Source organism: Peromyscus leucopus, chromosome 12 (genome assembly GCF_004664715.2).
Source record: "Peromyscus leucopus breed LL Stock chromosome 12, UCI_PerLeu_2.1, whole genome shotgun sequence".
Classification (NCBI taxonomy): Eukaryota; Metazoa; Chordata; class Mammalia; order Rodentia; family Cricetidae; genus Peromyscus; species Peromyscus leucopus.
This window is the reverse complement of record NC_051073.1, coordinates 7,899,115-7,912,058: the sequence shown is the minus strand read 5'-3', so window position 1 is coordinate 7,912,058 and position 12,944 is coordinate 7,899,115. Positions and strand designations below refer to the sequence as shown.

At 50.2% G+C, this 12,944-nt stretch overlaps 1 protein-coding gene across 1 annotated transcript in view; it reads left to right on the top strand.

Moving 5' to 3' along the window:
* The first annotated feature begins 764 nt into the window (after positions 1-764).
* The window catches only part of Eva1c (eva-1 homolog C), a 70,907-nt gene continuing 58,727 nt past the window's right edge, over positions 765-12,944 (top strand). The window contains 2 exon segments of the mRNA XM_028877137.2: positions 765-1,332; positions 1,335-1,406. Coding sequence (XP_028732970.1) covers positions 1,248-1,332; positions 1,335-1,406 — 157 coding nt within the window. The 5' untranslated portion in view covers positions 765-1,247.

Here is a 12,944-nt window from a genome sequence, read left to right as displayed (position 1 = left end):
TCTGCTCAGGGAGTCGGGCGGAGCTGGAAGCCTGGCCCCGCCCTTGGGGCTCGTTATCTACGTTTCCGCGTCAGGCGCTGGGTGAACTTGGCAAGCCCTGCCGGCTGTGGATGGGGAACACTTTGTGCCCAGCGCCGGCCCGCTGGGCCCTCCTCCTTCCCGCCGGCGCCGCAGGGCCTGGACGCCTGCGCTGTCCCTAGGTCTGGGGTCTTTGGAACCCGAGTACCTTGCCCCTGGGCCGCAGCTCTGAACTCCCACGCTTCGTCCCCAGTGTGGTCACCGATCTCTTGGTCCACGGGAGTCCAAATGTGTGGACACCGCGCTTAGTCAAGGGGGTCATATAGATGCCGTGGCCCATTTTAAAACAAAGCTCAATTATAAGCGCGCAGCGGCTGTTTATTCCAGCCCAGCCTCTGATCCCCGAGGGCTGCTGTCAACTAGTACCCACAGGAAGCTCCACTCCGACAAAAAGAACCGGGCCCGGAGCCTAGGGACCTGTTTGAGACCCTCAGCTCGCTCAGGTCCAGACTTACAAGAACCTAGGCAGATCTCGGGATGGTGGGTAGGGGGTGGAGACCCAGTCTCCCATTCTGTGTAATGGGACGCACTGCGTGCTTGGTGGCTGTACTTCAAGGGCTAAAGGTGGCAGGAATAGCAATGCCTCTATTTCCGGGACCCCCATCTTCCCACGGTCCCCGCTCCCCGCTGGCCAGGGCTGCACGCGCGGCGCTGGCTCTAAAGTGCGTCACGGACGGCACCGGCCGCGCTGCTCCACCGGCCTGGGTGAGGTTGGCGCCCGGCCAGTGCAGGCTGGGCCAGCAGCGCCTGGGTCATCACCCCGCCTAGAGACCCGGGCGTGGAAAGCGCTCAAGTTGCGCAGCACCGGGATCGCAGCCGGGACACTCTCCGCTAGGGGCTCCGCGCCCCCGATCCGCCTCCGCAACCCTCCCGGGCACGAGGTGACACCCCCTCGGTTCCCTAGAGCGCGCGGAGCCTAGGCGATTTCTTCAGGATCAACTGCGCGGCGGCCTCCCCGGGCTCCTTGCCCCGCCCCGGGTCTCCGCCCCCTCCCCTTTGGCTAGGGATCTTGGACCCGGAGGCGACCGCCTAAGAAGCTCGAGCAGCCTGGACCCGGAGGCGGGCTGGGGGCCGCGGAGCCGCTGGCCACCTACTCTCCTCGCCATGTGACTCGGTCCTCCTGCCTGCGATCCCAGTGCCAGCGCCCGCGCCCTGCCGCGCTGCGCATCATGCTCCTGCCGGGACACCCGCGCCCGCCGCCTGCGCCCCAACCTGCGCAGAATCCCGGCCTCCGCAGGCAGGTAGAGCCTCCGGGCAGCTCCTGAGCCTCTTCTACTGCACGGTCCTGGTGTGCTCCAAAGAGACCTCCGCGCTCACCGATTTCTCCGGTAAGAGCTCTCTTGCTTGCCATGAGCCCGCGTTCCCGTCGGTTACCCAGGTGAGAAGTAGGCAGGGGCCGCCTCTGTAGGGGGCACGACCTGGATGGATTAAAGTTCAAGTGGACCCGTAAAGAAGTTTTCTTGCCTGGTGTGAGTTTAGGTGATGGTATCAAGGGAGTCGTCTCTTCCTAACGATGGACCTGTAAGATATTTCGGGTTTTTCGCGGTGCTCTTGACCTTTGTTAGTTTCCTGGACGTTAGCCGCACAGCCCTGACCTTCATGTGTTCACTAGAGGATCCCTAAACTGAGCCCGGTACCACGCCCAGCTCTGGGAGATAACCGTGTTCTGGACGAACAGTTGCGCTTGGCTGGCCACCCACACGATAAGGGTGCGTCCAGCCAGACTCCAGGGTACCCATGTAAGGAGACTAGCCCAGGGCACACTGGACCTAAAGTCCAAGCCAGTCCCTAGGGAGGGAGCCTAGGAAGACTGGAGGTCTGGTGGAGATGCCTTGAGAGACTCATAGGAGCTGACACCAGAGAATACGCAGAGGCATGACTTTATAGCAAAAGGTGCCAGCACCCACCACACACACACACACACACACACACACACACACACACACACACACGCTGACCTCCTCCTACCAAATCAAAGATCTTCGGGGAACTCCTACCCCAACCTCTGGCAAAAGATCTTAGCAAGGTGTGTAGTGAGGTTTTTAGAAGGTAACAAATGTCCACAGCTGTTAACAGCCCTGAGTCTCCATAGGCTCAGCAGCTTTCTCCATCACTCTCAGAACGCATCACCTCTGTGCCTCTCACTCTCCTTTATCCCGGGACCTTCTGCCCAGCTTAGGCTCAGCACAGACAGGAACAAGCCCCTTGCTATGTTTTTTTTTCCCTTTGTTCTTCAGTGTGATTGTGGTAAACAGAGTCACCCTTCTGTTCTGCGTGCACGACAGACTCCCAGGCAAAGAAACGGGAAGACCAGACTTGAGTTGGGTTTCTGGTTTGCTTACAGAGAATGTCATTCATTGTTAGCTGAGAGCCCTTAGCTCAGAGGTTCTTTGCCTAGAATATTTAATATCAAGGCAGTGTTCCTGCCTGGACAAGGAAGCCAAGATATGCCTGTTTGGCAAGCACACCAGGGCCCTTAAAAACAAGCCGCAGAGAATCAAAACTCTGGTCAATGTGCTGGGGAAATGCATCGGTTTTTTTTTTTTTTTTTTTTTTTTCAAGCACTATTGACTTTTTTCTTTTTCTGTAACAGAACTTTCTTGGCTTCCAGAAACATTCTGCATTTGCTGATTTAAGCTAGAGTGAGCAGCTCTGAGTTTGTTTTTTTAGCCACCGTCTTGCCCTGATTATTGTAGGGAAAGAATTAAAAGCTGAACCCCCCACCCCCACTTTAGTGACATCATTTGCAATTGAACAAATAATGCTTTAGGCAAATTGCAATGGAACTCTCCTCCATCCCCCAGATGACAGACTTTCTGAGTTTGTTTCTGGAGGGAAGCGGTCGCAGTCCTGACAGCGTGCAGGATGTCACACAAGTCTGGAGATGAACTGTGCATAGTAAGGCACACAGTAGATCTAAGCTGTAAACAGGGAGGCGCCATCCTGTGAGAAGCAGGTGCTTGTCCGGAGGTCCCTAAGTCCTGAGATGGATGAACGGCTCCCCCCCCCCGCCCCCCACTGTTTCCCAGGAGATGCGGGAGTCTCTAACTCAGAGTCAGCAGCAGGTGGTGGCATTGTCTGGTCACCTCACCTTCCCTCTTTGCTGTCTACGGACTGTAAGGAAGCACATGGAACTCTCTTCCCAAGCCATAGGCACTCTCAGGTTTAAACCCGAGTTCTGTATAATGTGGGATGGGGAAACCTCCATTAAACCCGAGTTCTGTATAATGTGGGATGGGGAAACCTCCATTAAACCCGAGTTCTGTATAATGTGGGATGGGGAAACCTCCAAAAGGTCTCAGAGGGAAAGAGAGGTGAAGTCTTCCGACGATGGCCCGTTCAGCTTTAAACTGAAGCCAACCCTCCAGCCGTAACAGAGGGAAAACCCTAAGCTCCCAAATGGACAGTTTGAGTGTCCAGTTGAGTGTGTTGGCCTCACTGATTGATTTCCTGTGGCCTCAAAGGGTACTGCCTGCTTCCCTGGGGATAGGCAGGCCTGTTCCCTTTTATGAGTTTGGCAAGTGTGTAGGAGGGGAACAGAAACAGTGGGCTCTCCCCTGCGGAGCCATACCACAATAGCCCCGAGCTAGGGAGCGTGTTTGACAATACAGACACTTGTTTTCTAAATCAGAGAAACATCAAAAAGGTGTGGAGGAGAGAGGGAGTTCAGGGGCCCCCCCCATTACCCTCCCCCCTTGCGAAGAAGAACAGAGAATGTGTCCATGTGAAAGAAAGCCCCAGAATGCTGTGGGCCCCCATCGGAGGGCCCCGTCAGAGTCATACAGTGCAGAACTTTCCTGCAGTTTCAAAACATTACTTAATGTCTCCCCCTTTGCAGCTCTTTCCCAGGCTACTGCCTGAGGCCGTCAGCTGGTGTCATTTTTCCTGGGTCATTGATTTTTTTTTTTCCTTGCCCTGGAGATTCTAGCATCAGATCTCTTAATAATCCAAAGGCTGCATGGCGGCCCTTTCTCCCACTCTGTGCTTGTGACTTGGGCTAATCATCCCCAAGCCTGCTGAGGCCCAGGCTCCCTGGTACCCTCTTCTCTCTGAAGATTGTGGACTTCCAGGAAGGCTAACTTCACTGCATTAAAAATGTATCCCAGGAAAGACAGGATGGTTCAGTGGGTAGAGGCACTTGCCACCAAGCCTGATGATGACCTGAGTTTGATATCTGGATCCACACGGTTGAAGGAGTCTTTAGTCCCAGCACTCGGGAGGCAGAGGCAGGTGGATCTCTGAGTTTCAGGTCAGCCTGATCTACAGAGTGAGTTCCAGGACAGCCAGGGCTATGTAGAGAAACCCTGTCTTGAAAAAACAAACAACAAACAATAACAACAACAACAAAACAAGAAACAACAACAACAACAAAAAAGAACACTGGCTGCTCTTCCACAGGACTCAGGCTTGGTTTCCAGCACCTACATGTTATAACTCCAGTTCCAGAGTATCCAATGCACTCTTCTAGTCTCCTCAAGAGTGAGACATGCATGTGGTGCATGTACATATAAGTAGGCAAACACACACACACACACACACACACACACATACACATAATGTTTTTAAAAAGTCTTTTTTAAAGCTCTCAAATAAAAAAAAAACTAAAATGAATACTTATTTAAAGAAACAGTTTGAGAGGCTGGGCCTCTAAGATCAACATTGGGCTTCTGTGCTAGGCTTATAGGCCAGTGACTTCTCACCTATGGGTCCATCCTGTGTCTCTCTGTGTCTTCATGGCCTCTTCTAAGGCCAACAAGCAGATTGGGTCAGGTCCCACATGAATGCCTTTATCTTAACTTAACCTCCCATTTAAAGACTGCGCCTCCAAGTACACTCCCAGTCTAACGTGAATCTAGGTGACACACAAATCCATCTGTAACATAGGTCATCTGCAACCCAACATACGGGCCTGACTGGAAGCTCCATCGTAGCCGGAAGTTTCTCCGGTCCTGCCCGGCTCCACGGTCTGGGAGAATCTCTCCCACTCAAGGTCCTACAGCCGCTTATAAAATAATCACTCTGAGGCTTAATATTAAATTATTAATTGTTTGGCCTATGGCTCAGGCTTCTTGCTAGCTAGCTCTTATAACTCAACCCATTCCTATTAATGTACGTTTTGCCGTGTGGCCCGTGGCTGTGCCCTTACTGATCTGGTGACATGTCTCTCCTTGGGTGGGCTTGAGTCTCCCCGACTCCGCCCTTCTCCTCTCTGTATCTCCATTTGAATTTTCTGCCTGGCTCTTGTCCTGCCTTACCATAGGCCAAAGCAGCTTAATTTATTAACCAATGGGAACAACACATATTCACAGCGCACAGAAAGACATCCCACAGCACTCTATGTTCCCCTGGCCAGAATCTCAGGATGTGATACAGTGGATATAAGGAGCCAAGTCCTGAAAAGGGGACAGGGCACACATAGTTGTCCATTTTCAGGAAGCTAAATTTTCCTATTTTGCACCCAGACAAGCAAGGTGTAACCCTAGAAGTGTATAGAATGACCTGGGGAACTAAATGTATGGTGTTCAGCTGTATTTCAGGGTTTCTGATTGAAATGACCTGCAGAAATGCAGGCACTGGGTTCTTCTATGGTTTCCTAGGCAATCCCAATATGCAATCAGTTCCGAGGCACTGTGCCAGCGGTCACAGGACAGAGCTACCTCCTGTTCATGTATCAGCCCACCCAGAGGATGACTGACTGGGGTCCCCTTCCTCATTAGCCCAAGGTGCACCACCAGGGAGACCAAGCCTGCGATTCTCCAGCCACCTCCCAACACCTACGTGCACACACACACACACACACACACACACACACACACACACATACACACACACACACACACACACACACACACACACACACGTACACACATACATACACACACACACACACACACACACACACACACACACATACACACACACACACGTACACACGCCCCGTCTGCATTTTATTATGCCTTGGTTATATTGTCCTTTTACCTAGGAGTTATTGTCACTTAAAAAAAAATGTTATGGCGTGAAAAGCCAGCTCATGCCAGAAGAAAAACAAGCTGAATGTCTGGAGTTGTCTGGCTGTCGTGGAGAAAGAGAGGAAGAACAAGGGTCTCACATTGCCTGCCTGTTTCCGTGGAAAGCAGCCGCATCTGAAAAATGCCCCTCCGGCCCCTTCTGCGGCAAAGAGATGTCTCAGCTCACAAGTGGGCCGTTATTGATGGCCGTGGTCTCCCAGGTGCTGTGTTGGAAGGGCAGCCTAGCAGCAGTCCCAGGGAAGAGGCAGCAAGAAGGAATGGAATTAATTGAGCTCAGCGTCATTTGATTTCAGCCCTGTAGCAGCCCCTGGTGAGTAGTAGTCTCATTTACAGACAAGAACTAGGCCTTGGATAGGGCAACTAACCTGCTCAAAATGCCCCAGTTAGCAGAACAAGAACTACCTCCAGCATTGAACTGGGCCTAGCCTAGGGGACTCGGCCTTTGATGGTGTCAAGGAACAGGACAACAAGAGGGCATCTACAATTTACCCGACCTTTCTAGATAGTTCCCGGAGTGAACACTGCTGTCTCAGGTGTCTGCTGGGGAGACTCAGCTTCTCACCACAGTGGTCACAAAGAGGCTGTGGTTATGGGAGATACACACCATTGTTTGGTCATCTCTCAGTGTCTCCTGAGGAGTGATTCAAGATCTCCCGTGGACATCAAACGCTCCTTTCTATATGAATTTCTATATAAATTGTCTGAGTATAAACTCCCATTGTGGCGGGCGTTCAGCCACCGCTTACCATACCCCAAACAGCTTGAGCTCTAGGCAGACAGTTGTTTATATTGTTTAGGGGACGGTCACAAGACAAAGGAACCTGTACCCATTCAGAATAGGCACACAGTGTGTGTGTGTGTGTGTGTGTGTGTGTGTGTGTGTGTGTGTGTGTGTGTGTGTGTGTAGTTTTAAGAAAGAGTCTCACATAGCCCAACTTGCCTCAAACTCACTATGTAGCCAGCTGAGGATGTCATAGAGCCCTTTATGGTTTTCGCCTCCTGAGTGCCGCGATTACGAGCCTACACCACCAGAATTAGCTTCAGGTGTGCACACGTGTAACTGAAGGCCAGGCATTGTGGTGCACACCTTTAGTCCTAGCACTCAGGAGCAGCAGCAGGCAGACTTCTTTGAGTTTGAGGTCAGCCTGGTCTACACAGTGAGTTCTTGGCCAGCCAGAGCTCGATTACAAGCAAACAAACAAACAAATACTTTATCTGCAGTATGTTGAATCCTTCAGTATTTCTCATGCTTATGGAGGGCAGGTGATATTTGCTGCTCCATCCTGAAAAAAGAGACATTTTTGTTTATAATTGGCATTCACATTGACAGTTGAACAGTGTATAATTTATAGATAAACACACACATATTAGAGGTATGTTCTCACAATGTTTTGATTGGTGGGTCACGATTATAAAATGTGGAGGTCACTGATCTTCCCTCCCATCCTGTCAGCTTTAGCATCCTTGAAAAGGGACCCGTTGAAGGATAACAACACATCTGTGTCCCGTCCCCCCCCCCCCCGACCCATCACCCATCTTCCTGCTTGCTTTGCGGGATTCTTCCCAGCTGTCAGGATTTGAGCCCAGTACTCATCTGGTTTCAGGAGTCCACACACTTATCATTTGAGCGAAGGAATGGCCCAAGAAAGTAGGACAAAGGTTCTTTGACCTTTTATGAGTGGCTGTTACTGTTTCAATGAGGCTGGTGTGTTTGTGTCATTTGGTAAGGAAGTATGGCTTGGGGGCATAGATCACAGAGTGGCTGAGATTGTTAAGACTGTAGCACTACAAGAAGATGCCCACATGGAAGAGACTGGCCCAGCTATCCTCCCCTCAGAAGGGGAGCTAGTTGATGGTCCCTAGGTGTGGCCATCTCCAGTTAAAACTCTGGCCTAGCCCAGGCAGTGGCCTCCTCCTTGGCCTCCCTCAGCACAGGCGAGGGACACTGATGGGTTAAGAGCACTTTTGTATCCGATGAGAAGCAAATCAGAAACCTCTACTTTGGATGCTATTCCAAGAGTTTCAGGTTCACCGCTCACTTACTCTTCGTGACTTTCATGTCAATGTGATGCTATATAATGCTTAGGGGTTTTAGTCTAGGCAGTGTCCTAATATCAAGAGAAGAAAATAATATAAATAAATTCCAGTGGTTTAAAGTAACTCCACCTTGGTAATGTCCATTGCTGATTTTACCAGAGCCTAATCTTTCCCAGGACTTACACGTATTTCTTATAACATGTCCTACCTGGAAAAAATGAGTACACAGATGCTCCCTATGTGGAGACATCAGCAACACAGGTCACTCGAGCGTCATAGGAACACACACACACACACACACACACACACACACACACACACGCACGCACGCACACACACATGCACACACGCACGCACACACAAACACTTTAATTAAAAAGACTCACATAGGTGAATTCTGCTGATTATGAACACACAATTGAAAACAACATTACACAAGCATTTACTCAGCAGTAGCAACAGCGCTCGCTCGTAAGAAGCGAAGGAGGGAACCCCCCAAATGAGAAAAGAACGAAGTCCACCATGAAAAACAACGTCCAGCTGAAGGAAAGCCAGATGCAGCTACTGACATGAAGAAAACACTGACTGAGATGAACATCTTTGTAGACAGGTCAGCGAGTGAATTGGACTCAGCCAAAGACAGAAACAGTGACATGGAGATACCGGAGAATTTATTCAGGGTGAAGCAGATAGGCTAAAGGCTTAGGAAAATCTACAGAAAATGGTATGAAAATCAGTCCGCAAACGGGATGGAAGGGAAAGTTAACACACACACACACACACACACACACACACACACACACACACACACACACGGTAAATTCTTCAGAGAGAAAATGCAAAAGAAGCAACGCTCATCATAGATTCACAGAGTTGATTTTCTGAAATTGCTGAAAGATTGTTTTTAAGCATCTCAAGTGAAGCAATTCACAGATATATCAAACCTGTAAAATACTAAAAACAAGCAATCTGAGGGGAACATAGTATCTATAAAGTGTCCCCATCAACAGCACTGGGAGACAGAGACAAAGAGATAAATCGCTGTGCTTCGGAGGAAATGAAAATCTAAACAGCCCTCAGCCGAGAGCTGTAGCTACGTCCAACTATTTACAAAGATGAGTATGGAAAGAAGACCCTTTGACCAGTGGTAAATCTTCCCTGAAAGAACTACCACAGGACGTTCTTGGTGGAGGACATTAAGTCTAGAATGCTGGAGAAAGGAACACTGATGATCTCGGGATCCGTAAAACGTCCAATTCACTTTTCTCACATTCCCCGCTCTGTCTTCACACTTAAAAGTGGTGTCTTAGTCACTGTCCTGGGGCTGAGAGGAGACGCCGTAGCCAAGGCAACTTATGGAAGGAAGCGGTTCACGGGAGGTTCGATTACAGTGTCAGAGGCTCGGTTAGTCCGTTACCATCCTGGCGGTGGGGAACACAGTGGCAGGCAGGCATGGCATGGTGCTGGAGAAGCAGCCGAGAGCTTTACATCCACAGGCAGCAGGCAGGGGTGGGGGAAGACTGGCGTGGACTTTTGAAACCTCAAAGCCCATCCCACAGTGACACGCCTCCTCCAACGAGGCCATACTTCCTAATCCTTCTCAAATAGTTTATCAACTGGGTCCTAAACATGCAAATAGCTGAGCCTATGGGGGCCATTTTCATTCAAACCACAAGTGGCATCCCTCCTCCTGATCCTTCTTTTTCTTCTTCTTTGACAAAGTCTCATGAAATAGACCTATTGGTCTGGAACTCAATGTGCAGACTAGCCTGGCCTCACAGAAATCTGCCTGCCTCTGTCTCCCAAGTACTGAACTGTGTGCTACCATGCTGACTTGCCTGTCTTTATCTTAAGAGTGATGTTCTTTTTGGTATCTTTTTTTTTTTTTTTTTCTCCAAGTGCTGGGTATTAAACCCGGGACTTCATACATACCAGGCAGGTACCCCGCCACTGAACTACATCCCTAGTCAAGATATCTTGTGCTTTTGTCTGGGTTCACGCCGACCTTTCTCGGCCAGCTTGAGCTCCTCCACTCACTGGAAGCCTGAGACACTCACATACCCTCCCCAGACCAGCCTCAGTCCCAAGGCATCCCGTGGGAGAGGAAAAGGAACATTCTAAAGTCTCTCGGGCACCAGATTCCAGGTCTGATCCGTGGCCACTATGATGAGCTGATCTTGTCCTGTCTTGTTTTAACTGGACCTGTGGACATACAGGACATAAGCGAGGAGTTTGAGGATAGATAATAGAATCACCAGGCCATATATTCTAAAATAATAACCAATGCACAGAGCTAGAACCAAGTGTTTAATATGATGCCCGCAGACCTGGCAGACGGCTATGCACAGATTTTACATTTTCATACGTGTCTGACTCACACTTTCTCCAACACCTGCACCAGTAGAGGACTCAGGCCCCAACCCTGAACTTTCTCTGCGTTAACAAATTCATTAACCAATGAAGCGGTGCTTGGGGCTGGTAGTTTCCAAACACAGAGCCACGTAAGTCCAGGCAACCAGGCAGCATTGAAATTCACAGCTTGGGCTGCTGAATCCGAAGCATGTTTGCGAATGGTCTGATTTCATGCGTGCCTCGGATGTCCCATGAATACAAATGGCCTCATTTGGGGTCAGGGGAACAGGGAGGAAGAAATCGAAGAAAGATCTCGGAAACAAATCTTGAATTCGGATGAGTATAATGGAGCGTGAGCCCATTTCGAGTCTATCAGCATTCCTTTGATGATTACAAACGAGTCCCCTTTCCCCGGCAATGCGGGGAGTAATCTGGGTAAAATAACCCTTTCTGTCTGCCAAGGCCCGTGACAGCTGTCAGAGCAGGGTTTCAGAGGCTAAGGGGCGCTCACCAGGCCACCGAGCCATCCCTTTAGAAAACTTTTCATGTTTGGCCACTTCTAAACTTCTCAGGCTGGAAACCATAAATCATTACACTGTCCCAAGGAACAAGAGACCTGTCACTGAGTCCCCTACCTCCCTCCCCTCCCTCGCCTGTTGGACGGAAGACAGGTGGAAATGAGAATGAATGATCTTATCTAGAAAGCCAATTTGTACAGCCACTGAGGGGATCTACTTTAAGAAATGCAGGCGATGTGGCGGCCCCTTCCCATTAGGGAAAAAAAAAAAAAAAAAGCCCTGCAAGTTTAGGCTTCTTGTGGTCGGTCTCTTTGGTCGTGAAATACCAGGATTGGTCAATGGCAACCCTGCTTTCTGTGTTTTTGAGGCTCAGATAACTGAACACTCTTCCCAAGCATATGATCAAAATGACCCGTGGGTGGGTCAGACTGGAGGCGGAAGCCCCCTCCCCAGCCTGGGAAGGAGGAGCCATGCTGCCACCCTGGTGGAACTTGAAGAAATTAAAACACTTCATTCTTTCACATTATTTTTTTTTTCTGTGTGTGAACCCGCGTGTGCGCTATGCATGGGAAGGTCAGAGACAGTGGTCAGAGGACAGTCTGGGGGACCGGGATCTTTCTGCCGTGTAGGTCCTGGGAATTGAACTCAAGTTGTCAGACTTGGTTGCAGGTGCCTTGGTCTGCTAAGCCATTTTGCCAGCCCTTAAAACACCAAGTTTCAAGATGCTGGCAGCTCATGCCCTGAAGCCCAGCTTGCCTTCTCAGACAGGGGACTCTCCAGTTCCTCCCAACTGGGGGGATGACAATCCATCCCTCTGTTAAGGTGCTTCTCCACTCCGCCCAGGCAGGTTTTCCTCTAAGGGACTAGCTTGTGTCTTTGGGCCCTTTTGCCGCCTTATTTCAAGCTCTGCCATTCCCCGCCAGCAGGAGCCAGCTACAATGTTGCGCTGGAGAGACTCCCTGGCTTGAAGTCTCTGCTTGCTCGAAGCATGAGCAAGGATGAGTTTGCAACATACACACCTCAGTTATCTTGGGATCTCAGGCACACGGGGTTCAATTTGATCCAAATCTTAAAAGGGAAGAGGGAGAGGAAGTCATACAGACCGCGTGGAGATCTGCGCTGCCCTGGCACCTCCTTGTGGGCTTCCTTCCCCTGCCCTGTGGTCATCCCTCCTGTCCCTCTGCCCACAGCCACACCCACCTCCGCACACCCACGTGCAGACAGCCCCTGGCACTCACACACAAACACGTTGCTTTTAAGACAGCCTTGTCTTCCCCGTGCTGCGTGTCACACACTTACTAGAACGCACGTGGAGCTCATGTGGCTGGAGCTAAGTGACACTGTGGGCCCACCCTGAGGAGAGGTGAGCCCACCGCCACCTCCCACCCAGAGGCTGCAAGACCTCAGGGTGGTTCCCACTTTCCGGCCAGGCTCACTCCTCTCACCTCACTTACAGACAAGTCACAACGCTACTCAGAATATTTCCTTCTCTCTGACACAGAAAATCTACTATTGTTTCCAAGAGAGCGAGCAGGGGCACTGGCAGGAACGGGTGTGCAGTATTTGAACAGCTTCGTGACTCAGTCCATCTGAATTTCCAAGCATTTTAAGAGCTTTGTCCAAAAAGGAAAGAAAAAAAAAAAAAGGTCTATTGTATGGTTCTTGGCACTGAAGAAAATAGCGAGCCTGTTAGAACTCTGTCTCAGACGTGATTTTCAAGTGGGTGATGTAGGAATGCTGTCCCCCCAGCGAGGGCTTTTGCTCTTTTTCTCATTCCTGTTCGTTCAGGGGCCCTGGAACTCAAGTTTTCAGAAGCAACTCTTGTTGACATTGAAACATCTTTTCCTGTGATTCCCTCTTAATAAAAAAGGCATCCTGTCCTCAGGCAAAGATCAGGATGTCTTTTAGATGAGTGTGGCTCACTGAATAG